This window comes from Apteryx mantelli, chromosome 15 (assembly GCF_036417845.1).
Source record: "Apteryx mantelli isolate bAptMan1 chromosome 15, bAptMan1.hap1, whole genome shotgun sequence".
Taxonomy (NCBI): Eukaryota; Metazoa; Chordata; class Aves; order Apterygiformes; family Apterygidae; genus Apteryx; species Apteryx mantelli.
The window spans coordinates 2,349,482-2,377,095 of record NC_089992.1 but is presented as its reverse complement, the minus strand read 5'-3'; the positions used below and the strand labels follow the sequence as shown (position 1 = coordinate 2,377,095).

The 27,614-nt window shown below is 40.8% G+C and overlaps 1 protein-coding gene across 1 annotated transcript in view; it reads left to right on the top strand.

The window, feature by feature from the left end:
• The window catches only part of IQCH (IQ motif containing H), a 77,645-nt gene extending 50,031 nt beyond the window's left edge, over positions 1-27,614 (top strand). The window contains exons 16-21 of the mRNA XM_067305783.1: positions 939-1,225; positions 15,705-15,872; positions 19,543-19,668; positions 21,174-21,235; positions 24,480-24,588; positions 25,969-27,614. Of these exons, the coding sequence (XP_067161884.1) occupies positions 939-1,225; positions 15,705-15,872; positions 19,543-19,668; positions 21,174-21,235; positions 24,480-24,588; positions 25,969-26,070 (854 nt within the window). The 3' untranslated portion in view covers positions 26,071-27,614. The remainder of the gene's footprint in view (positions 1-938; positions 1,226-15,704; positions 15,873-19,542; positions 19,669-21,173; positions 21,236-24,479; positions 24,589-25,968) is intronic.

Here is a 27,614-nt window from a genome sequence, read left to right as displayed (position 1 = left end):
CCGATAAGTGTTGTCTGATTGCTACATGTATCTGTGAGCGGGCTTTGCATAGATATGTTAAAATCCTATATTCGGATGCCAAATTTTAGACTGAAAAGATGCAGTATTTGTGCTTGGGTAGTAAATTCCTGTGGTAATCTGCCCTGCGGTTATATTCTTTCATATTATATAAAATAGATATATGCATTTCATAGATTTCTGTCTGTCAAACTGACAACAGCAATTCAAAAAACTGAAAGTTGGAAAAATAATGCCAGTTAACATATATGGTACCAGTTTTCATTATATACTAGTTTATCCTAACTAAATGCACTATGACATAATATGCAGTGAAAAGGCAATCCCAGAATGCCAAAAAGTCTTTTTTTGTGATTTCCTATGGGCAACTATGCTAAGAGCTGTCAGCTTTTCTGACCTTCCCATCTACATACCAAATTCCTCACATGGATGAATACCACCAGACAGACCTACTTATCTCAGACCATTGTACGGACAGCAATCTCCAAGAGCAGTTCACAGCTGGAGGTGACACCCACCAGAGGTCCCCACATTGCCACTGCAATACCATTCTGGGCCTGGCAGTTAGCTGGGCTGTAGGACAGCCCAGGATTCATTCATATCACCTAAGAGCATATTTGTTCTGTCAGATACGTGATATAGCTCCAGTTTGGAACTGCTTTCAAAGCACCTGCAGCTCAAAAGCCACAGGTTGAACTGTCCAGCGCTATAGTAGTGGAGATAGCATCTTTCTCTTCTAAGAGATTCATGGGTTCTAGCTATGCTGCTCACATTACATTTATTTACTTGCTGCATCTCCATAGCAGTCCTCCTGCAATGTCTGAGCACAACAGGAGCTGGGGGGGTTCATTCTGTGCACTCTGAAGAGCTTCGCATGTGCATTTTATTGCTAGCTTAACAGCTAATTCATTTCTTACTAGGTGGTGTGATAGAAGCCTTCCCACTCTCCGAAAACGTCACAAACCTTACAGTGGATATGCTGATAGAGCCAACAGGCAAGATAAGAATAGTGTCATCTGGAGACCAGCTCCATGCCGACGGTCCTTTGCGGTCATCTGGCACTACCATTCCGCAATGTTCTGTTGATCCAGCAGTTCTTAATTCACTGTGCTTAAAAATAGGAGAGACCTGTAAATCTAAGGGAGTGCTTGGTTACTTTTCAGTTGACTTTGTGACTTTCATCCATCCACAAACGATGGAGCAGCAGGTGAGTGGGCAGATATGTTATTTCATATTGTCCCCCTAAGATCAAGAAATGTCTACGTTCCTCTTTGATGCCAACAGATAAGGGGAAAAAACTTTGCCCTTCTGAACAAACTTTATTTCTGAGCAATGAAGCATGTGGACATATGCATATGATATGCATATGATTATTTTAACAACTTCATAAAACTTAGACCTGATCTAGCCAGTTAGACCTGAGGAATCTTTTTCACCGGCCTGAAGAGTAACAACTCAGCAGTGCCTGTAGGGTTTCTTTCAAAGCTGAGTGGTAAGAAAATAATATTTGAGTTTTTTTTAATGACTTTTTTTGTCTAAAATAAGTGCATTCTGCAATAAAACAGTAATTACAGAGGATAGTCTCATGGCTAAGACCACACAGAGGATTTGAGTTTCAAAATGTTGACAGTTTTGAATCTCTTGTATTTTGCTCTGCAAGAAATCATTGTATGGATTATTGCACTCTTTTTAGTAAACCAGCGTCTTGTGAAGAATGCAGGTATAGTCAGAGGATGAATCCAAGGAAGAGGGGATATTGATAGTTTTTTACAGCAAGTGGAAAGGCAGTGCTGAGCAATTGAGTTTACATCACAGTGGCTAATTTAGGTATGGTTGGGTAATTGAAGCAATCTGTTGTTATGTCTCAGAAAGTTAGAGGCCCTGAGCCACAAGGTTTTGTGTCTCAGCGGACGGAGAGTAGCAGACTGTGGGATACCAGCTCGCTGTAAATGAAAAGGAAACTATGTTCATTCAAGCCACTTTTGTTCTCCATTTGGGTTTTAGAGTGGCTGAGAGAAGACTGTACGGTAAGAATGATAGGTGTGATCTTAAACCAGGAACAGAATTATCCCACATCAGCAAAACACAAGCTGAGGTCGGTGTTTGTCGTGTGACAGTTCATGTGATTGAAGGTATCATCGCAGTGATGGACACAAACTTGGTTTGCTTCCCAGAGGTGGTGGACTGGAAGCAATGAACGCAGTGCGTTTACAGCCGCTCAGCTGAGGGGCAGTAACTTCTTAAAACGTGCTCATGCAATAGCTTAAACTGTCTCTTGTATAAATGTTCCCGTGGGATTCCCTCTGTAGATCCTTGTTCTAATGAGTCTTCCCCCTGGGTTGCGCAGGCTCCCGAGTGTGTTAGCAGCACCCATTTGATCTGTTAAAGCTCTGCAGCTTTCTGCGCGCACGGTCTCAGGAGCAGAACGCTGCTGCAGAGCAGCGCAAGCCTGCTGCCGTTTCCATTCCAGCTCCCCTCCCAGAGCCCGAGGCCACACACCGCTTTCTGCTGCAGTGTAAATGTGTACACAATTAATAGCTTGTTTGCTTTTAGCAGAAGATCAGCAGATTCAGATACTGTGTGACCTGTTATGAAATTCAGTTTTGTGATAGTGTCTTGCAGTTTATCATACTTTCTCCGGTCCTGAAATCTTTATACTGTGGGCATGCTAACTGCATGCACACGCTGTGCAAATGTGGGAAGAGAGATGCATGGCCTTTGGGGGAGTCTAAACTGAACGATGCAGCATTTGGATTTATGATACTCCAAGGTTAACGCCTTGAATTACCTAGAAGGGCACGTGCCACTAGGAAGCCCATGTAGTTTCTGGGGTGCTGGAGCACCGTGTGACCTCCAACAGGCATAACTAAGCAGAACAGAAGGAACTAAACACACGCTTTCCCAGGGATCCTGCCCAGGAGAGCCTTTTGTGTAGATGAGTAATGGGGCCTTTTTAAAAGGTAAAATCAGAACCACTCAAGTGACCCTGGTCCTCCCTGCCAGCGTTTACAAGTCTATCAGCAAAACCTCATAGTCAGCTGTATCAGGACTTTTGACAACGTAAAAAGTGATGTGATAAATCAAGACAGCAGGAGGGTATCAACTCCAGAATCTGCTGCTGCCTACGAGAGACGGCAGGGAAGCGGAGGAGCTGCGGCCGCTGCCCCTTATAACGCAGAGCTGAATTTTCAGATCTTGTCACGCGCTTCTTTCAGTGCCAAGGAACTAATGGGTAAGAGAATGGATCGAAAGAAGCAATGTAATCCAAGCTGTAGTTGCAGATGAGTTACCCTCATTCCCTCATTAAAGTCTACTTTTGAGGTGAAGTTGCATTAACAGGCAGTAAAGGAAAGTTGCTGTGTGTGCGCCAGAAATAAATCCTAGCATTCATTTCACTCCATTCATTAGTGTATCGTAGGGTTCACAAGAGATGCGTCTCGTTCCATTAGCAGTCTGCAACATGCCTTCCAACTAAATCTTACTCCATGTTTTTGTCCTTTACTTCCTGGCATGAATGTTGATGATCAGTCTTGATCACAGCTTATAACAAAATATTAATCTTACGTTTTTCTATTCTTGAGTAATCTGGCATTTGTTCTATTCACAACATCAGGTATCTTTGTCACAATGTGATCTGCTAAGTTCTTCTACCAGTCAGACACTGTGGAAAGCAAATGCAGAGTATCACTGAATACTATATTCTGTTTAAAAACATTTTCATGAGCTGTAAAATCAGTTAAGCCAGGTTTCCTATAGATTTGTCTTGTAGTTAAGTTCCTGCACGTATTCTCCAGCTGAACTCACCCTGCAGCCTCTGCTGTGGTGGTGTCGCTGGTGAGTCCCCTTCCTCTATCCAACTGGCTATTTTAGAAATCTTGTGCGAGTTTAATATATTTGACATTTTTACCTTGCCGAATTCTGTTGATATTGGCCAATAGGGTTGAATATTATGACAGTTGCACAAACCTGAAGCATAATGCCAGGATAGAGAAAAAAAAAAAAAATCTCACCTGGATGAAAAGACATTGAGCTTTCAGTGTTCTGGCAGCAGCCTTGTATTTGAAGACTAAAGAATATGAAACAATTTTTGAAGAAAGTAAAATCCTTATTGTTAGTGATGGATAATGTTTTTCAGCTTACTGAGTACAACCATGCATATTCGGAATTAGCATTTTCAGGCAGATGCTAATTCAAAATCTCAGCACCAAGCTTCAATTATTTCTTGACTTTCCCCTGTGCCTCTTTGTCCTTTAGCTCTTTGGACACTGATCATGCAATATCGCCTGGTTATCTGAGCAGGTCTGCTGTCTTCTCCAGTCTTCAGTTAGGACCCTCAGGGTTTAAAAAGTGCAGCTGTAAATGGGAGCACGTCTCTGTTTACTCGGATAAGCCGTGCGGTATGGCTGGAGCTTTCCAGGACGGAATGGCTGTACGCACGCAAATCCATTTGGGGTGCTGTTTCTCATAGGCATCTTTGAAAATCACAGCTTGGATGGTGCGAGAAAAGGCTTTAAATACAGGGCTTGTATTTCAAACCCAGGAGTTAGCATATGGTAGCTATTGGCAAAGGCAGGCTCTTTGGCAGTGCTATGATAATTATATTCCGTTTTAAGCACAGAGAAGGCTTAAAACCAAGCTTTTGGTAACTGATACCACTGTAGGGTGACCGTGGTAAACCAGAGAATCAGAATTCGCTAACACTGAAATGTGGATCGCAGTTACGTTTGACTCCCCAAACGTATTTACACAGGGGACGTAATTAGCCCTGTTGGATAACTTCCATGAGAAGTTGCTTTAAAAAGATGAAGGGGTGACATTCCCGCCCCCGAGGTCAGCGGGAGTTTTGCTGGTTGCTTCAGTGGAGCCGGGAGGTCACCCAAACACAGAAACGCTTCCTAGGTTATTAAGGTTGTGACATTTCCTGGCATGAACAAGGACGTATTAAATCAATCAGTGTTTCCCGTGGTCTCTCACTGCTCCTGTCTGCTCTCTCTTGGTTTTCTTCCCTTGTTTCCATTTGATTCTACCTTAATATTTCCTACATTTGTCAGCATGTACCACAACTTTAACAGTATTTAAACACTGTTTTTGAAATTTAACTAGATATAGAGCCAATTAATGATGCCATCTGTCTTGTGAGAGAGGTTATACAAAAGATTGTGCTTCTGAAAGCCTATTTTTTGGCAAACAAGAAATCTTATTAGACTCTCCAAACATTCGCTCACTAATTTCAGAAGTGCCCATTTTAATGCAGTAGCTGAAAGGTTCAAGTAAATTTCCTGGAAGTACAGTATACTTAGGCATCCTTTCAAAGCTATATTTTATTGAAAATATCAACTGAAAATATGATATTTTCAGTAAAGCTAAAAATTAAATATATCATTGAACATCTGTAACCAGTGCAGTCTAAGAGTATTTAAATACTTTAAAAAGCCTTTAAAAATCTATGTCGTGCTTGTAAACATCAAATTAAATTTGATAGTAACAATGATGTATTTCTTATATATTTAAGATTGTTACCATTAGCAAGTATTTTCCTTCAGCACTCGTGGTCTGCTGTATTGTTGTGTTCCTCTGGAGCGTAATAGCAAGGAAACTGCATGATGGATAAATAACAGTGCATCTATCAAACAGATGATTCAGTGGGAAAGCCAGAATGAACGGAGAAATGAGAAAGGAAGCTCTGGGTCACTACAGAGCTTCCCTGAGGTCCTTTACGGGAGCACACGAGCCCGCCGCGCCAGTGGCGAGTGGTGAGCAAAGGGAGGTGGGAGCATTTCCCCGTTCCTCCCCAGCTTGCACTGGAAGCGCCGTCACGGGCACAGCGGCATCCTCACTCCCTTGCAGTCCTTGGACTCTACGCTGACCGAAAGAGAACAGGAAAAGGGATGTTGTCCTCGGGCCCTGAGGAGCTGGATGATGCTGTAACCTTTCAGATAAGAGGTTCACTGGCTGCTGTTACCACTGGCAGTTTCAAGTCTCGTAGAAATACTTGCTTCGCCAACTGGTTGTACTTATCTCCTCAGTCCCAGCAGAGAGATCTCCAGGACCTCTGTGGAGCCACCTCTCCCCTGCTTTCAGGGATCCTGCCCTGCCTTAGAGGTTGCTCTGAAATGATCCTATTCTTCAGCACCGGTGATGTGATCTGCAACATACAGAGATATCTACAGTTTCTATCGTTCTTCATGTAACTATAGCTCTTCCTTAAATTGTGATATAACTGGAGGAGGTTGCGGCTTGCCGACCAACAGCATTGAGGGTAGGTCCATAGGAGGATCTAACTCCTGCCAGGGAGTCTGCTTGTCTCTGCTTGCCTTCCTCAGTCCTGCAGCGTAGCGGCCAGCTGCACGTTGTACTTTTTGTGCTTGATCTTGCATTTTCTTGTTCACGTTTTTGTATGATTAAGTGCGAGGGGGACTCGCAGCCTTGGGTTACGGAGGAAGGTGGCCAGGCAGAGCCTCCTGCCAGCTGCACGGCTCCTCCGTGTGCTCCCGGAGCGTGGCCTGCGAGCGAGCGGGCCGGTGTAACTGCGCGTTCCGGCTGTGCGTGCCAGGCCTGGATGTCGTGGGTGGGCACCAAAAGCTGTGGGCACTGTTCTCCATTTGCCTCAGGAATCTGTTTCTATCCCGGTTACAAGTATCTACGATTTCCTCCCTAGGGAAAGGGAGATGGAGCCCTGCCATTTTCAATATTTTGGTGAAAAAATGTGGAGTAGAAAAATTAAGTGCACAACTTAGACTGGATCACTGCTGATTTCCAGTCTATTTTCCAAGCCTGATCTTTAAGAGCAAGGCCTTGACCCTTCTAACTAGAGTCTTGCACGGTATTGACTGGATGCTTCTCAGACCCCAAACTGTCAAGTAGTTGCACCTAAATAAGGCCATTTAATTGAGTAGGACTGTTTGAATGTGTAAAGTTATTTACATGCATAGATTTGTAGGCAGATAATTTGGAGAAGCAGGGCCATAAGTCACCTTTTTCATCGGCCTGATAGATTACATGTCCCCGCACCTTTCACAGCAATAGTGAGAAAAGGCCGGGTTAAGTTGTTTATCAGGGAAGAAGGGAATAATACCTTGCTGAATGACCGTAAAAGAGAATTACAGAGAGAGCATTACAAAGCAGAGCTGACCCCAACGCAATCGTGTGAAAAGAATTCGTGGGATTCTCTTAAAGATGAAAGTGCCCAGAGTAGTGGTGGGGTGCTCAGGGCAAGGCGATCACGCGAGTAGCGTTTCTTCCCTCCTGCCGCACTGGAGCGCTGCTGGAAGAGGGTTCCCTTTCAAAGGAGTCGCCTAGCTTTGGCTTAGCTGATTTCTAAGTTGCGCCATAGTCTTTGAGCCTCATTGCAATGTGCTAAATTAGGCTCTAAATTGCGTGTACCTGATTGCATGCGCGTGTGCAACCGGTCCAAACTGTTCCGCTTGGATGGAGAGGAAAAGATAAGGCGAAATACACGGAAAGGAGAATTAGAGAGGTGGGAGGATTTAGGCAGGTATCTGGCTCCTGTTCTTGCCCAGCTAGTCCTGGCGTGGAAGGGTGCTGCAGGGTACCAGGCAGCCGCGGCCATGCCGGACCGGAGCGGAGGCCGGGGGCACCGCCGAAGCCCCTCGGGCAGCGCTGGGGCCGTGCCGTAGCTAATGCTTGGAGGGTGCCTTCGGTGGGATGCGTTCTTCTGCGTTCACACGTGCAGGCTAAATTTCCTCCAGCCGCTTTCTAGCAGAACGTAGCATTTTCTGGGTGTTATTTCCAAAGAGGAGCCACAGCTCTTCCTTTAACCCTGTTCCGATCTCACACCGAGCAGGGCAGGATTCGTGGAGTTTCAAGGGCAGCGCTGGGCTTTCTCGCGAAGAGCCGCTAGATGGCAGCCTGATAAGAGCCTGCGTGCGACCGCCGCTAAAATCATCAATTCCACTGCGAATTTTAAAAGTAATAAAAGAAGCTCCCTTCTCAAAACCCAAGTTGCATTAATATTTTACTAATTGACGTTTTTACAGTGCCATTCAACTACTTCTTTAAAAATAGCAGGTGTGCTCTTTACAATAATGCAGACATCAATACTAGATGCAGATAAAACAATTAAACGGGAGAAAGAAAAGCTATAATTTAGTAACTGTTTAAGAATTTATGTTTCCTTCCCGTCTCAAGTTTATGTTTTAAAGCTGAAGCATTTTTATGGTAGCTGTAAAGAATTACACTATAATTGTGACTTTATTCACTTGAGATGTCTTTATCATGAAGTGCAGGCTCTTAGGCTGTGCATGCCAAAGGAAAGCCTCTCCTGGCAGCTCTCGGCAGTCTGTATAAAAGGCAAGTAATTCCCGACTTCACTGTATTTCCTCGGACAAACAGCCAGTAAGTCTTGTGGGATGTATTTCTGACTACTGTTTTCCAGTGGTGGGATTCTGAAAATCCAAATCTGTGCTTTTCTTAGCTTAATCTAAAACCAGTGTCGTGAATGTCTAAAGTCTTAACTACAGCCCAACACTGAAAACTGCCTCTTTGTTTTTAACCATAAGTCAGTATAAAAATCCAGATATGATTATCTTTGAACTTTCATTTGTCTGAAAATCTAGTGTTGGTTCTAGACTTCACAGTGAGCTTTGCTCCACTTTAATTTCTGAACACAAATGCTCCGCTGCTATCTGTGGAAATTGCATTTATGGGAGAGAATATTTCCGGCAATATTTAGCTTGTGAGAGTCCTGAGAAAGTCCTGAAATCTCAAGTTAAATGTGCTTGTGTTATGTTAATCTGCCATGCAATCCAATCAGGACATGACATTAAATGCATAGATGCCCTTATTGTATATCCTAAGAAAACGAGGATGGACTCAAGCATTAGATATTTGTTAATTTGTATGATTGTGTCAGTCTTTTATCTTTATTTAAACGTGACCTTTGCACAGGCCTTCTTCTATCAGCTCCTGGTTTCCTGGAGGAGACAATACCTCAGCTGGTTATTAACTGCCTGATCTCCACAGACATTGCTTATAAACTATGGAAATATATTCATATAATAAACAAAACCCCCCCACTGCTTAGGTTTTCAAGGCATTTAGAAGCTTTGACACTCATTTGCTATTACTTTAAAGGAAAACATGTTGCAATCCAATAGATGGTATTAGACAGCTGAACTTAAACGAACTTTCTAGGCTGCTGAGAACAACAGCCCATCACCTGTTTTTAATATTAGTGTTTTTATAACTTTAAAACTAGTGCAGTAACCAAACTAGTAGGACACTCTGACTCTCTTTAGAGCGGAGCCAAAGCTGTAGCTTTTAAATAACTCCCTTTTTAACTTGCAGTAGCAAACGTATGCAGCAGTGTAACATGTAGAGTGTCACATCAGTGTGCCACAGGTATGCCTTGTACGAGCAGGCGACCGATGTGCATTTGTCACTGAGGATCCACTTTTTTATTGCTAAGGCATTAACTAAAATAACAAGTAGATCTGCTCCCCCTTTTGTCTGCCTGTGCATGGAGCCCTGTGGACCTGCTAGGCTGTTGTAGAGAGCACAGGCCACAGAGGCGGCGTTGGGTTGATGTTTCTCACAGTGCTCTTCACAGTGGAAGAGGACATCTCAGTTCCCGAAGGCTTTACTGCCTGTCTCAGTTAAATTAGCATTATTATATTAGACCTGAGAAATGTTTTCATGCATTTTAGTTCTCCCCACAGAGTGCAGGAACAGCTACAATTCTATGTCCCGAGACAAAGTGAAAAGCCTATAATTGACTTCAGTAGGCTCGGGTCCTACGTCTAGGTTTTGTGGTTGAAGTCTGCCGGATAGAAGTGTCACGTGCTGCTTGGTTTACAGTTCTGCCAGTGCCGAGCTGGGGAGATCCCCTCCCTCAGAAACTGAAGCCATGCTGGAAAGTGGCCTTCCTTGCTCAGCTCTAGCGCTAGGCAATGCTGAAAACTATCTCAAGACCTGTTCTTCACTTCTTTTATCTGATGCTGTGTATCTTTTCTTTAGAGCTCATGTAATTTCAGTCTTACTTCCCCCCTCGCTGACATTTTTGTATCTGTTTGAACTGTTTCTACATTTCACTGTTTTCAAAGGCATTAACAGAGGGAGCCTGCCCTGCCTCTTTCTCCTAGTTATATGTGATGGTGGCAAGAATGATGAGTGCCCTTTTATTTGCCATATTCAATCTAGTGCTACAAAATGTGGAGGGAACCAATGAACACGTGGGTGAAGCCTTCAGTCAGATCCCAGCGGTGGTGGGGAGCAGTGCTGGAGGCTCTGTAAGTGGCGCTCCTTCCTCCTCGCGCAGCGCTGCGGGCCTTGGAGCTGCCAGGAGCTGCCTGGGGAATCGGCTCTGTGAAGGTCTCCTTCGCCCTTCACAAGCCCATCGGGCTTGCAGAGCTTTTATCCTGCCACTAGTGGTTTCACTGAAACTGTCTCACTGACTCTTCAGTCGAAAAGTCATATCTCCACTTGGGGTGAGTGTGCCGCCTCCGTTAACAGCAGACTGTTGTTCTCCTCTCCCCCATACCCCTTTTCTCCGGCCCTGCCTTTTTGCTTGCACCCAGCATTATGCTTCATAAAGCCTGGCCAGCCACATCGGGACTGCAGGACTGGAAAGAGAGCAAAGCTCAGCGCCTCCTGTGCTCTGGCATTTCACATACGGCAGAGAGTGGAAGAGAGCGCAATAGGTATATCTAAATTATATTCCCCAGATTGGTTATAGACATGAGATGCATAGATCTACCTTGAAAAACAGGGTGCAGATGCCCTCCGTTCCATGCTCTTGCTCTAATGTTAGATGTTTTTCTTAGTTCCTGTTCTTCTCCATACCAACTGCTGACGGCAGCTCTAGCCATACTGATTTAACTCACTGCTCTGCATGCAAAAGAGCACTTTCAAAACAGTGGAAGTATGTTCTTGGCATGAGCCTGATAACTTCTTTGCAGAAAATGAGAAGTCATCAACTATGGAGTTCACCTCATTAGAATTCTTTAGACACAGATACGAAGGATTCTGGTGCTTTTTCATTGTTTATTACAATTAATTTTAGGTCATTACACTCAAGGGACACCTGCTAACTTCAATATGGTCAACATGTGCTTAGTATAATTTAATGAGCTACCGCTTTCCATTTGGGAATATATATTGATATATTATTGGTGAAAGGTGCCAGACTGATAGAGCTAGCAAACAGATGTCCACTGCCTAGTTCCAGAACAAGAACCGTATAAGCAGCTGCATGGCTGTTGTCTTCACACTGCTTCACCAGTGAGACTCAGGCATACCGAACTTTCATCCTTGCTTTTGAGACTAACAAAAACGTTGCCTCTTAATAATTGCTGTAGTTTTCCAAAGTGCACTTACAGCCTTTAGGAACTGGTATGGCACTTCCAAATCCATTGAAGAATCCAATCTGCTAGTTACTAATGATCTGGCTTGGATTTGAACTAATAAAATGGGGGGGGGGGGGGAATACTGCTATCAATCCCATGAAAATAAAGTTAGACCCATGGCCTATGCCTTGTGTCTCTCCTGTTTCTATAGCAGTACAAAGGGGAATTAAAGGGCGCTGCTGGATTTCAATGGCAAAAGGGAATCCCCTGCTAGGGTAAAGCTGGACTCTTATGCCATCTGATCCTTCTTCCTTTCTCCCCACATTAGGGATGTTCTGGGACATAACCAGGGCAGAAAGGGACATGGCTACAATAGAGCGTTCTCTGACAATCCTGAGCCAGCAAAACAGTCCTTAGGGGTGATCCCAGCTGGCATACATTAATGACCATTTGGATGCTTTAACTTGCAATCAGGGTGGTTCAGCCTCAGGCTCCGGCCTCGAATTAAAGGAGGTGGACAGGTGGCTTGCAGCCATGTTTGCCTTCCTCCCCCTTGTGCTCGGTGCTGCTGAGAGCTACACCCTATATTTAAAAAAGCTAAAAATATGATGACTTTACCTATATAGAGTGGAACTGTACCAGAAGCTTAAGTAGGTATTTAGAAGTGTCTTTTGTACAATGGTTAAAGAGAGGAGCAGGCAGGGGAGGTGACAGGCACCTTCCCTTATTACCCAGTAAGGCTGAGTCCGCCCTGTTGATCCAAGCCATTAATTTTGCAGGTAACAGTGTGAGGGTAAAGTCGGTCGGAAATGATGAAGCCACGACCAATCCAACTAGGTGATGCACCCTGAAAGTAAACAGAAACTCTTCAAGCTAGTATTTGGCCATTTTTATGGTTTCCAGCATGAAACTTGCCCTGCTAGAAGCTTTTTCTTCTCTCGCCTGTGTTACAGCCCCTCCCTTGAGCGGAGGAGGAGGCCGGAGCTGGCCTCTGGGGCACTGGGGACCCTGCAGTGCTTCTCGCCTTCTCACGGAGCGGTGGCTGGGAAGGTGCCAGGGGGCTGCTAGAGCCAGGTTAGCGTGCTGGGTTTTTGTTCGGATCATGTGAGACGCATCACACAAGTAACTGATGGGTCTCTTCTCTAGATCTGAAATTAAAACAACATCACTTGCATGTACTTTAATTTTAGTTACGGACCAAGTGGGATTTGTTGAATAGCTTCCTGCAAAACACATGCACTGTCCCACGTTCCGCATGGCTTCTCTGAGTCTCTACCACAGTGTAATAAATTTGGCTTGTACTAATGACTCTTTATGTTTGCCAGGCTGCATTTTTCATGCTTTGTCTGCTGTTAAATGTCCAACTCGTTCTTTATGCATTGCCAGAACACAGGCCTTGTATTTATCCATAGTTTGGATGCTCTGGGGTCACAACGGTATCTTTGCTGAGCTTCTCTGCCTTTTTCCACTCAGCCATTTTGTGGTCCATCTCCACCTCCACCCTAACTTGCCTCCCACCCCTCTGTTCACCCATCAGCAAAACCTCCAGAAAGCGCCCGTACGGACTTTGTTTAGCGCAATGCAGATGTAGCATCAGGGTCTCGATTAAAAGCTACCAGTTCATTTTGTCTGAGCTAACGAACAGTCCCTGGATATCCATTGAGTCGTATCTGAACAAATGAACTTCAGGTTTTCAGCAGTCACGTAACCTGGCCGTCTGTTTTGGGGGGTGGGGGCAAAGCTTTAACTGAGATTCTAAAACCCCATTCAAACCAGATTCAAGGCACATTGGGTGTTATTGATTTGGTAATATTTATGGAAAGGAATGTAACACTTTTACAGCATATATTGTTATAATTACTATTTAGCTCATTGAAAAGGTTAGTGCGTACTGAAAAAGTACGAGTGCATATGGAAGTTCCTTTCTGTCTTGCAGAAATGATGATAAAGAATAAATTATTGAAGAAAATTAAGCATTGTAATTGGAGAAAGTTCCCCTATTACTAAGTAAAGCCAGCCATTAGCATCAGATTTGCATTTTATACCATGCGGCAGGAAATATTTAAGTTGACAAATAGGATATTTAATACAGCAACAGATACTTGGCAGTTAGTTATTAACAACTGTTACTGATGTGATTTATTCACCATTATAAAAAGGGTATTACTGTGTGAATATGATTCAGAAATTAACTCCAGTTTACCAAGAGGCCTTGACTGCCTGACCTCTTAATATCCTTATAATGACGCCATTTACTATTCAAAGGCTTATTCAAGTCATTCACTGCTAGATTTGTTTTAAAGGGTCCACTGTAGGGCAGATATTTGTGTGCGTTAACATTTCTCATTGGTGTAGTAGGCACAGGCATTTTTTAAATTGGAAAAACTCATGGGTAAAACCACACTGAGGCTTTTGGGGCCAGAGGAGCCTCATAGACGCAATCCATGGAACTTCCTTCTGCTACACCCTGGACATGGGTCCCCTAAGTCTTGCATGACTCTTAGGGGCTTTAATGCTTTGAAACCCTCTGGAGGTTTATGTGAGGCTTTTATGATGTCCTGCACATGGGTGGGGAGAGCTTCCCTTCCGCCTGGCCTCCCATGAACTCTGGCTAAGCCCAAAGGGGTGCAGATGCAAGTGTCCTGCAAGTGGCTCCTTGGCTGCCTCGCTCCACGCTCAGCAAAGCCGCAGGAGGCTTTGCATTGACCCAGGCACTGCGCTTCTAGGAACTGCTGCAACGGCCCACGTGATGGGCCTGCTAAAAGCCAAACCCATGAAGTGCCAGTTACCCTGCAGGTTCTTGAACTGATAATCTGTTGCTCTTGTTAGTACTGGACTTGCAGGACTCCATAGGCTCATTGCAATACACTTATTAATGTGGTTAAGGTCTGCAGGCAGGATGGATGTGCCAGTGCTTAGGGTAGTAGCTGTAGTTTCAGCAGTCCTATGTTGAAGTTCCTGCTTTGGCAGTTTGGTATCTCTGGATCCAAACCCCGGAGGTGATTTCTCTCTCCCTGACTGAAGTGGGGTTGCATGCTTAAATATCTGGGAATCTGGGCACTAGATATATTTTTATCTGGGCCTGCATATATTTATCTGTGCTGGCAAATGCTGAGTGTGCCCAGAAGCCCAAGACATTATGAGGAATGTAGTTCCTCATGTTCACATTTCTCATGCTGGCAGTCTGAATACAGCTTAGGTTCAGTTTGCTTGCAAATTTAGTCTTGGGAAAATTGGTCTCCTTCTAGGAATTATCCTGGTCCGTCACCTCCACCTGACGCGGGCCTCACAAGGGCAGAAGGGATAGTGGAAGTGAACAGCCCAGGCAGAGTGCTGGGACCGCACTGTAAGGCTTAGCCTATGCACAAGCTTTTCCCCCAGCCGGTATTTGCTGTGTCACCCCTTACTGGCCTGCAGGATGCTCCCAGAGGAAAGACTGGCAATGATTTTTTAGCTGCAAGTCCAGCCTCAAGACTGCTCTTGCACACTGCAGTACACCTACCACCCATGCCTGAGGTCCCCAGCTGTAAAATAGCAATATTCCCCTACGTCAGAGGATGCTTCCCCATGCACACCATCTCCTACAAACGCCACGTGAGCACTCGTATCGCTTCTGTGCTAGTGGGCAGCTCAATGTGTGATAGCTCAGTTTGCGAAAATGCCAGGCTTGTGGGACACGTTCTGCTGGCAGCCCTGCAACCCTACGGTCTGATCCCCTCTGTGTAATTACACGAACGTAAAACTGAAGTAACTGCACAAAACCGCAGTGTGAGTGGAAGCAGAACTATGCCACAAATCTCATAATTTCCTTCATGACCAGGTGTCCGCTGTTTGATAAGGCCATATATTTCAATGGGAATTGTCTTTGCTAAGCCCCTGTGATGACCAACCCATTTTTATATGCAGATTCCACAATTCAGTACTCCTTTTACTCGTAGTTTAGATTTGCCTTCTGGACCTTCCTTTTTTCTACCTCAAAATATGTATTTGTAACTCAAGGTTGACTTTATTTATCTTTAATTATTCTTCAGCTGAAAAATCCAAGTGTGATATTTAGTATTTAGATAGTTAGCGTGATATAGGCTTTACGCTTTTTGAGCTCTTCTATCTACTTTCTTTAATTCTTACTAAAATCTTGGTAGTACAGGTGGCTGGTTTTTTGTTAGCCTTTCAGTTTTCTTTGGTAAATTGTCTTGGAAAGTTACATAAGTTTTGATTGTTCCAATCTAGAATTTGTTTATCGCTGCCAGTGGTGTTCCAGCACAAGAAAATCATAATCATGCATACCAACGTGTATGAAAATAAAGGCATAGATGTTCCTTTAATGTTCTTTTAATTTCACCCTTCTCTTCTTTTTAACGTGCCTGCTTGTGTTTTGATTAGGTGTGGGCAACAGACCTTGACCTTTGCTATAGTGACCAGCTGGCCTTGACTCAGCTCATGTTGTATGTGACAGATGGAAATCTGGATTGTCGCTCTAGCCTCTTTGAAGTATCGCTTGCTTCAAAGAAAATGAAAAGCCAACATATTCGGCATGAGGAGATGCAAACTGTAAGCAATGATTTGTTTACAAATAAAATTATTAATGCAGATTACCCAAAAGTTAAAATCTGATCACTGGTCTTGATCTGAATAACAGAACTGCTACTATTAGATTTTAGGAGGTTATTAAACTAAATGAGACACCATCACATTAGAAATTAAAACAAATGTTCTGGGTGTTTGTGGGTACCTGATTATTTAGCCTTTGTATTCAATAATATTGATTTATGGCAGCAACTAACTTATAAGCATTCTGTGTAGTTTTCATGTTGTAAGAAGCGTGGTAATTTATATGTTGCAGGAACAAGGCAGGAGGTCAAAGCACTCCCCTGACAGTAGGAGTACCTTAAAAGCAGTCAAGCAAAAATCTGAGCCTCTAGCTCATGAGCTCTGATTTGGAATTAGAAGTTAGGACACTGAAGTTCTACCCTAGCTTTATAATTTCATGCACAAAACCGATGAGGAGACAATCAGGGATAGGTCCACAGAAGGATCTGGACACCTATGTCTCTAACAGGTCTCATTGAGTTAAACCCAAATCTTCATCCTCAGAACGTTCATTCAGTTCTGTGTAGCACCAGAGGCATCTAATTCTTCACTACTAATTTTGGACTCAGGCATTTGAACAGGGAGAAGAACTTATGGCACCCTAGCCAATGTGAGTTCCCTGATCAGGAGTATACCGTTAGGCTCCCTCTTGCTTGCTGTCTCTGGTCCAGAGTTATGAATCCCAACTGGAAGAAGGCACCTGTCTGCAACACAGAGTGAGATAACTAAGCCCTGAAGAAGAGAAGAGCTTGAAGAATCCATGCCCCCTTCTCAATCTCACTGTTTTCTATTGCCAGTTTAGATACTTTCACACTTGGTGTGTCACATGTTGTGAATTCAAGAGCGCTCAGCTCTCTGTGGGTGTTGTATGCCAAGACAAGGTGCTCGAGACTGTAGGTTTTGTTGTGGTGGCCAGGCAGTTCAAAGTTAGGTACTGAAGTACCGAGTACTGTGACACCTATTTCTTCTTCTGGATCTCACCCTTAATCTGAAAACTCTAAGACAGTGTTCATAATAGTGCCTCACAAGGATGTTGTGATTTTAAATAAGATGATATTTGTATATTGCTTTGAAATCTCTGTAAAAACACTATCACAGAAGCATGGTTAACGTATAGTGATTATTGCTTATTATGCTGATTTGTTATATTAGATCAATCTTATTGCATGACTTAATATGGCCTATCAACCTTGAGATTGTCCCTCTAAAAAAGGAAGAAAGGAAAATCTACAGTCCTCTAGAAAAGTCAGAGAATATGAAAAAGATATATATATATATACACACATGTGTATATATAAATATATATATAAAACACAGATGCTGTTTTACACATTTTGACAGAAGATTCGCAACCCTCTGTTTTCATACGTAGAGGAGGAATGTTGCACCATTCCAAAAATGTCATAGAGCTATAATTTAGAGGTTAATGAGCTCTTGATCTATTGTTCTTGTCAAGCAACCACTTTTGGTTGGAGAGAAGTAAATTAGATATGATTAGTCCCAGTAGTACAAGTTTTAGAAATGAAAAGTAATCAAGTAGCAACTTTTTTTAATTAAAATTCTGTCAGAATTAACATAAATTGTCACTCTATTTTTCTTCTTTCTGTATTTCTGAGGTTCTTATCTCCTTAAGAGTTAACTACAAAAAAAGTACTCTCTCTGAAAATATCTCTAGAAAAAAACAAACAAACAAAATGAGAGACAAATGCTTTTACAGCCCATGGTCTGTAGTGAATGATTAAGTAAAACACTTTGTGTAAAATTATGATGTTAATAATGATTCTGTCCCTTTTAATTTATTATATATTCTCAGTCCTAGTAGGTTTGATTTTGATAAAATAGAGCAGCAACTGAGTTTGTATGATGATTTTATTTTTAGAAATCCTTCTTTGAAAGAACAAATTTCCTAGATACTGCTGCTACTGTAATTATGTACAAAACCAATCACTCATTATAGTTAGGATACATTATCTTCTAGACAGATGAGGCTAAATAAGCAACACATTAATAATTCATACTGCAGTTCATTATGCATGTGTATGCATGCTTTGTAGCTGAAATAAGCACCTCATCAACCTGATGCCAACCCTTAAACAATAGTTCTGTGTTATTGCAGCCACATTCAAGTTTACGCTTGTTAAACTGCTACTTGGATTATTTTATCAAGCATTCATTTATTTGTGGTCCCCTACTGCAAAGAACAGATTTTGGAAGCTCCTTTTTTAAGTTAATGACTTGAGCAATGGGTGTTATTAATTCTCAGAATATTATAAACATGATTAATTTTCAGGCAGAGATGTATTATATAAGGATTTCGGCTATGTCAACTTAAATGAGTCAATGTCAAAACAAATATCATTTTAGAAAAAATACTGTAAATTACATGCTTCAACGTGCAGTATCCCCATTCTTGAACAAACAGTCCAATATTACACAGAATATCATGGGAAAGCCTCAGTTTAGGACAACATCTTTTTTCAGTTCTACTCAACTCAACATCTTTATTTTCTTGTCCTAAGCACTGGTAGAGTTCAAACTCAAATGTTGTACTGACTTTTATCTACAGTATGAATTCCACTGATATCAGTTGCATAGCTAACATCAGATCTATTACTAGGCCCTTCCAAGTCAAGTACAGATTTATCAGGGAACTAAGGGGAATGTAGCCTCCACAGCACTGCTGAATGCGGTATGTATGCTCCTGTGTCAAATGTCAGATTACTGCATAGATTCCCACTCAAATCTCAGCTGCGTGCTTTTCTAGAAATATAAACCTTAGTCACTCTAAGTTAATTAAGAACAATATTTAAGATTTTCCATGGTTAGTGTTACTTTGTGACAATTCTGACATTTTATTAAAGACTGAGTTAGAATTAATGTTTCCTTGGCATTAATTCAGCAATGATTGTCACATAGGACTGGCTTGGAACGGTTGTATTCCTGGTGCTCTTCTCTTCCACGGTGAGCAGCACGGGATCATTTGTGTACTCAGTCCAGTATCAAGCCTTTAGGCAGAGCAAAACTACAAACATTGTGGTTTAGAAACTCCTTGGAATCACTGGGCCTAGTCTCCTTACAATCTTGCTGGAAAAATTATGCACACTAATGCAGGAGTTGCATCCTCAGTCTTGGAGAAACCAACTTAAAATTTGGCTTTAGAAAATCTGTTTAAAACCTTTTATTCCTAGGGCAAAAACTATTAGTTATCCACCTTGGAATTTCTGCTATCGAGAAGGGCTAAGCTTTGACTCTAGAACAACATATGTTTCTACGTAGCAGGATGGATTTAGAGTATCCTGACCATAGCCCTTTAGAATGATCACACAGGACTTAGTTACCAATGAAGTTATGAAAATATCAAAATGTGGTTCATAAAGAGTGATTCAGTAGTACTTGTCTATAATCTAAGGTTTTATGTACAGTATAAGATGAGAATAGAATCCTGCTGCATAGAAATGTCTATGTTCAAGAGACATTGCTATGAATGGGAATTTCTCTAAATGAGTCAATGGACTTACTCCACGTTTACATGAATACAACTGAGCAAAAAAGCTGTTTGTTTAAATAGCAAATTATCAGTGTCTGATATAAAATGGTATGAAAATGAAGAATCCTGTGTTGTTTTCTCTAGCTTTCTCCAGTAAGCAACCGCTGTGCAGTAGCAAGCAGTCAGCTGAGGCACTCCAACCTTTCAGTAATCTACTATAATGTTCTCCTCCAGATGTGTAAAGCTCATGGTGTTGGATTTGACCTCCAGGTATGAAAAGGAAAGATTAGAAACTGTAATATTCACTCTGCGTAATTTTTGTATGTAAATTCTAATGTGGTGAAACCATTTAGCACAATGTAAAGTTTAAGTGTTCTGTTTAGCATAATATAATGTTTAAGTGTTCTGTTATATTAGCCTAAGAACACTGCAAGGTGTTTGCTCTAGAGTTTTGTTGAAGAGGACTTGGAAGAAAAATAAGTGGTATAAATCAGAATTAGCTTTATTTTATTCTGCTAATTAGCAAACTCTAAATTGCATAGAGGTCTTCAGTAGTCCCCACAAAAATTATTCTAATGTTGTAACATTTATCTGACAGTTTACTTTAGCTGGGATATATTTTGCTAACTCTTGAACTGCAGTACTGAGAGATCTGTCTGATTTGGCTTAAGACTGGAAGCAGTGAAGGATGAAAAGTATTGCAACATGTTTATGTTGCACAGTAGAGTGTGTGAGAGCATCTCTCTCAGAGGTCACTGAGAGAATGTTATCCCGAGCTGGTTCATTCACGAGGCTCTGCGGGTAAAAAGGATTATGGCTGTCAGCCAGGAGCTGTGCTTGAGTTCAGGACCATGACAGCACGGAGTTTTCATGACCATAATATGGCCATTTCACATATCTCTGTATGTATAATATAGATATACCTTTAGAGATCAGTAAGTCGGGTGATAATAGGGAACAGAAAGAGGGATGAAGATATGAAAAAGCGGTTTTTGCTAGGAAAGAGAGTGTTTGAGGCTTATGAACAGAATTACAAAAAAGAAGAAAGAAATGTAAAAAAAGTATAGATGGTGTTATGCAAGACGGAACAGCAGACAGAAGGAGACTGCAGATCCCAGGGTACAGAGTTTCACTGGGAAAGGCAAAGCTTTACATGTTGTCCCAGTGCGAATCCTCCTTGTGGCCTGACAGCCACTGTTCGTGAGACCTCTCACAGTCCTGCGTGATAATTGTTGCTCAGCACATCTAAAAATCAAACCATGAGTTCTGCTGCTGACCAAACTGTCGCCAGTATCTGGCCTATGATGAATCAGAACAGAAGGTTAACAGAAGTTCATGTCCAGTGAATATCTAAGATAAAATATAAAGTTTAAGAAGATGAAAATCTAAACATATTTTCACTGTCTTTCAATTTAAGAGAGTGTAAGGCTTTTATGGGTTAACCTGTCTCTCAATAAAATAACTGAGTAAAGGGATAATTTTTAAGATATTTATGACCATCTCTTACTGTGCTGGAACACAGTATTTGGTACTGAATAGACTCTGACATGTGTGTATTGTATTTACATAAAGTTAACGTATTGTATTCTCTACAACAAATTTATTAGAGCAATAATCCACTTACAATGAGCAATAATCCATTACATACAATTCAAAACTAGCCTTTCTTAGATATGATTATGTACTTATTGTCCCTGTACAATATATTTAGTATCCGTTATTACAATTATCAGGTTTGGGAATAATTAAAGTAACTTTATTTTTCAATTTAACAGGAAAAACAGGGAACAGTTTTTATATTGTATGAAGATCAGAAGCGATACAGATTGGGAATGTTGTAAGTATACACTGTCAGGTACACGGCTAGATAAGCGGCTGGGAACACACTTGCACTTGATCTGAAAAGAATGACACTGCCGAGTTTGCTTTCTTGGGTTCTAATAAAAGTCTTGCAGGAAATGAACAATCTGAACACCAAGTACTGAACAAAGAAGTTTAGTCACAGTCACCCACTGTTCAAAAGACTGTAATGACCTCTCATAAGATTGGTCTTTTGGAAAATTTTAGGGAGGCTTTAAGCACTTCAGTTTAAAAAAAAAAAAAAGTACAGGAATCTACTTAGATTAAAGTCTAACTGCACTGCAGACTAAAGACATACTGCAATTAGCTTTACAAGAGCTAGATTCAGTGTCAATAGCAATCTAGCTGTGAGAGCAAAAAGATTAGCACGGGCTGCTTTTCCCTGCTTCTTGGTAGTATAAATTAAGGGATAAGTATAGCACAAAATCAGAAAAGCCAAGACAGAAAATGATCGATACACAGTAAGAGCTGCAAATATTTCCAACTGTCCTGTTAGTAAGAGGAAAACTAAGGAAAGGAAACCGTTTGCCTGCTACTCAACAGTATGAAAATCATAACCATAGATGATGCTAAAAAGGGCAGTGTTTAATGCCTTTTTATATTGTTCTTCACAAAGTGAGCAATGGCAGTCAGAGAGAAGCAGCAGCAGATTTGATACGTTAGTAGTAGTTTAGACATATGAATCTCCCCTAAGAAGACTAAGAAAGCATAATCTGCACAAACCTACTGTACACTGATTGAAAACATCTCCTCAGAGAAAATTTACGTAGAGTTTGCTGTCAAAATAGGGTGTATTGAGTGAGGGTCTGAAACTGTCTGCTCGCAGTCTGGAGCTATTCCTTTGGTGCTGATGCTATTTCATTAATGACCTGGATAAGGAAACAGCTTACTGGTTTGCTGGATATGATTACAGGTATTTTGGAGGACAGGAATAGAATTCAAAATTATCTTGACAAATTGGAGAAATGATCTGAAAAATAGAATTATGCTCAACTGGAACAAGGTGCAAGAAATTACACTTGGATAGTAGTAATGAAGATGAAAAACAACCAGTTAGTTTTGCAGAAAAAGATCTGTGAGTTATAGTGGCTCACAAACTGACCACAAGTCAACAATGTCATGATCTTATGGAAAAAGTAAGCACTGTATTCATAGGTAAAAACATACAGCCTGCAAGACATTGGAAGTAATCCTTAAGTTCTACTCAGTGTTACTAAGGCCTTAGTTGAAGTACTGTGCTCTATTTGGGGCCCAGAAAAGCTGCAAACCAATTGGAGAGTTCAAAGGGAGGAAATAAAAATGTTGAGAGGTCTAGTAAACGTGACTTTACAAGGAAAGACTGAATGGGAAAAAAAGAGGAGACAGAGGTGAGATCTGCTAAGTCTTTAAACACATAAAAAGCTTCTGCAGGAAGGAAAGGAAAAATCTGTTCTCCATGGCTTTGGTGGTAGGAGAAGAAGAAATGGACTTCACTTGCAGCAAGAAAAATTCAGGCTTAACATAGGAAAATTTTCTGACAGTAAGAAAACTGAAGCGTTAAATAGATTGTTTGGCGAGGTTGTCATTGACAGTCTTTAGTAACAGATTAGACAAACATCTGTCAAGGTTGATATAAGTAGCATTGATCCTGCCCTAGCGCAGGGAATGAACTAAATGAACCCTAAAGATTGTTTCTAGCTCTTTGGTTCTATCAGCCTGTACTGGGCTTCTTGTGGAGCTGTTGGCAGTATCTAAGTGAGCCAAGTTTGTTTAAAGCTCAGGTATTCCTATACTACACTACGCTCACCTGCAGTCACAATGTAGGCAGCTTACATGACAGAGCTGGAAGATAAATTTGAAATAAAATTGCTAAATAAGAATTTGGAAATATCTAGGGTAGCCATTTAAAAAGTGATTTAGGCTTCTGAAAGTGTTCCCTAAGCAGCTGAACTCTCCTAACAGCTCACTGATGCTGAAAGGTGAGCTCCTTCCCTCCCCAGCCCCAGCTATGAAGTCCTCCTCATTCCTGTCCCTCCTTTTGCAGAGTCTCTGGTACACTTACACCCTCCATTCACCTCAGTAACTCAGCAGAAAACTTTTATTAGGTTAATTTTCTGTGAAGTTAATAAAGAATCAGCTCATAGAGGGGTATATAGTGAGCATGAGAATTGTACAACATAAATAGTTGGATAGATGGGGAGACTCTGGAGAGAGAAGGGACCTGTCCTCCGAGCCAGTGAACTCTTGGATTGGCTTATCCCTGCTTGTGTGATTTCACTTTAACTGTTGGCCAAGTATCCTGGAAAATGGAGTCTTTAAGTTAGAGATATTCCATCCCACTTAAATTTTTTTCTAACTCCTTTAGAATAATACATGAGTAGTTGCTCCCTAGTATGTAACATAACAACACCTCTTGGATCACCAGCTGAGACTGGTCTCATGAACTTTGATTGTGGAGTAGCTGATTACATAATAATATATTACTACAATACTGTCAAATATATTTGCCAGAAAGAAGTGATATCTGTCATTCACACATTCTGATCCCAGATTTGTCTTCCATCACATCCTACACAATTTCATTATTTTAATTTGAAAACATTTTCAGGGATATAAGAATTTGATTGAGGTTATAAAATCACTGAAATAGCTTAAACATCTATATGGATTATTATGCATTTTACTACATTATAGATCTATTCATTGTCAGTGCTAGTTAGTAAATGAGGTACATTCTTCCTCAGTACAAGTCTATTCCATAAGATAATATGTATTGAGTCTATATGTACCACTGAGAAATTAAAGCCTCAAAAGATAAAGTTTATACTTCTAAGTAAGCTACAACAGTCTAAGAAATGCTGATGCTGCTGAAATTTCTCTGTATCAGATGTGTTTTTCAGAGTATGCAGGCAGAAGCAACAGTTCTTTTAAACTAATTTAGATGTTTAAAGTGTTCTAATGTCTCTGTCCTAATTCAGTGGTAGCCTTCTACTTGGAATAGCTGAAACCTACTGCTTACTTCTGCTAAGTTGATTAATAATAATTATTTATTGCACAAATCCTTTCTGTTGACAACTTAAAATGGAGCCTCATCTTTCATATCTCCCTGAAGATTGCCACCTTGTGAGATTGAAAATACTCATTAAATTCCATCACCAGACAGGCACAAATGAGAGGGCGATTGTTTTTAAGCATGTGAAGGGAATCATTGGTAAACTCATTTGTTTGGATATCATTAACAGAACAATCGGAGAGGATCTCCAGGGGGTCCTCATGACCTTTGCTCGCAATCTCTTCATCATCCATCAAGAAATATCAGCACCTAATATGCAAGGCGAGACCAATTTTAAGGTGAGGTGTTAATTAACTAACGATCCTGGTTAATTTCTGTACAAGGGCTGAAAATACCTCATGCTGTATCATAAACAAGTGCTAAACCATCCCTTTTTATTGTTAGCAGTATGTATTTTACAGTGTCTAGGTCAATATAGTAAGTCTCCCAATGAACCTGTTAGTTAAATTTAATAGTTTGAAACTTTTTCTTTGAAAATAGACATACTTCAGCTTGAAATTATTTGTAAACTAAGACTCCAAAGCTTCTGATTTTCCCTTGGAAGCAGCAAAGGAGCTATTGGTGCTGCCTCAGAAAATTCTGTCATAATTGTCTGTTTTATTTTTAAAGGGACATCATCAAGATAGAAATATTAAATTAGAAACAAACATCTCATTTTATAATAGCTCCTTAGATTAGTAACACTAATTTCTTTTAAACAGGCAGCCACTGAGTACTTAATGCATTGGTTTCACCTCTTGCAACTCACCATCAATTTCACAAGTCAATTTTGTTCCTATTTGCTCTGCTCTTCGAATCCGCCCGCTCTCCCCCATCCCTGAGTGCCACAGGACGCTCCAGGATGGTGCCTGTGGAGGTAGACAAAGCACTGGGGCTTCTTAGAGTGGCAGTGTTCCCCCAGGAAAGCATACGTTTACTCTAGCTCTTTTGTGACAACCTTGCTGGCAAAAAAGAGACAATAAAGCAATAATGAATCCAACCCTGTGCCCTGAAACAAGCACGCATTACAATGCTTCTTTCTGATTCCAGAGAATAGCTTAACTTTCCAGAGGGAGTTCTTTTGCTAAACTATATGCCCTTTAGCTTTAGAAAAAGTTTCTAAGGTCTTGACCGTAAGCATTTTGTTAAAAGTGAAGGGAAACACTGTGTTACAGATTTGTATCTTAAGTGACATAACATAATTTAAATCTGGTTCTTTTCAGTGTTAGCTATGACTATATTTTCCTCTGATAAGCAGAGTGTGAAATGACAGCTTTAGAAAAGATATAACTAAATTTCAAGATGTTACAGGATAAATAAGCAAACAAAAAAACCCTCTTTTTTTGATCTGAGGGAGTGAAAAGCAACCATTGAAGAAAACTGTAAGGGAAATCTTCTTCATAGTGAGTTAACAATTATTTATATATGTGAAATAAAACACCTGCTAGTTAATTATAAATACAAACTGCATCAGGTTATATTTTTTATGTACCTGAGATTTGTACATACTTACTAATTCCCCCGACTGTCCCACAGTAATAGTAGATTTAACTGGTGCATGCTGGCTGGTATATCACTGGTTTACCTTTTGAAGAAAAGAACTACCAGCTGTGCATTTTGGCTGCTCAATTTCATTATAATGCCCATTAAATAACTTGTATTTCTTGAATCTGTTACAGATGGCAATTCAAGATATTGAAGCAATTCTAGGAATTACAGCAGAAAACAAACTGAAATTGGAAGAACAGCAACCTTCTGAAGCAGATGCTCTGAAAGAATAGTTAACAGAAAACGTTTAAGTGCCATATTCTTTATGCTTCTGGAAATGAACTCTCATCTGTAAGAACAGGTTTGGTTTTCCTTTGCACTGTGAATTAATATTAACTGAGACAGTATATTTCAATGATATTTGAGTTAAACGTTTACTAGAATATCCCTTATTTCACAAAAAGGAACTGGTGAAAAGCAGAGGATCATAATAAATGTCCCTGATATTCATATTGTGAAACCTGAAGTACAATATCGATTTTAAAAGTCTTATTAATAGAATCATAGTGTCTAAGGCAGAGGAGACAATCTACTCTGACCTGCAAAGCGTAGACCTTATAATTTTACCACGTGATTCCTCCATCAAGCCTGTAACATAAAACTGAGCTTGTCATACCTACACAAAGATAAGTGACAAACAAGCCACTACATCCCTAGTTAATTCTCCCATTGGTTAATTATCCTTACTGCTAAAGCAGTGCCTTAAACATAATCCATATTTGTTCACCTTCAACTTCCAGCAATTGGACCTTGTTATGCCTTTGTCTGAGAAACTGAAGAATTGTTTACTACAAAAAAACCTCTCTTTTGGGGATGAATCTTTCTGTTCCTTGAGCCAAAACTCCTGAGTCAGTTTTGGTTTGTTAACATCCCTCCAGAAGTGTTGTCCCCAAACTTGATAAAGTATTCCAAAGATTTTCTCACTGATGTACTACTATACAATGAAAATGCCACTTTCTTCTGTTTTATATGGCCTTGCATATACACAGACGGATCGTACTGTCTTGTCACTAAATCATACTAGCAGATCATACTCAATTGAAAAAAATCCTGTGATCCCAAACTCCCTTTCAAGCCTATCCTCTTCTTTCCAACCTAAGAGTATGTCCAGTGTTCTTGCTTCTATAAATAACACACTTACATGCTATTCTATCAGCAAGCCCAGCAATCCAGACTCCTCTTTAGAACTGTTTGTCCTTTTTGTTATCAGTCTGCTATTTCTTGTTATCTACAGACTTTGGCAGCAGTTATTTTATGTTCACTTCCAAATTATTGAAAATAACACTAATAGCATTGCTTCAACAATAGATTCTGAGAAGAGCATTAGAATCATACTTGTATGTTGTATTCCAGTGTACCATGACTTTGGGAGATCTATGTATCCATCAAATATATTTTATATTTCAGGTATAGCTGACTTTTTTTTACAGGAATTGCTGTGTGCTGTTACAGTAAAGTCTTACTGACATCTGTTATATTTGTACAATTTTCTTTATCCATCAAATCTGTTATCTCATCCAAAAATATAACACATTCTAAATTGTACTGTAGAAGAGCTTATCTTTCTCCATTGGCTGTATATAATAGTCCAGAGCATGGTAAGTATCTTTAAGCTTACTTCCCCAAAAGCTCAAGCAAAATCAGTTTTTAAGACAAGTAATGAATGTGACCAAGCAGTTACAGCAGATGTGTCCTGCTTTTCTGATGCCTCTCTGTGTCTTTGATCTATTAGCTTCATAAGTAATCTTTTGTATTAGCCTTTTTTTTCCCACTTTGG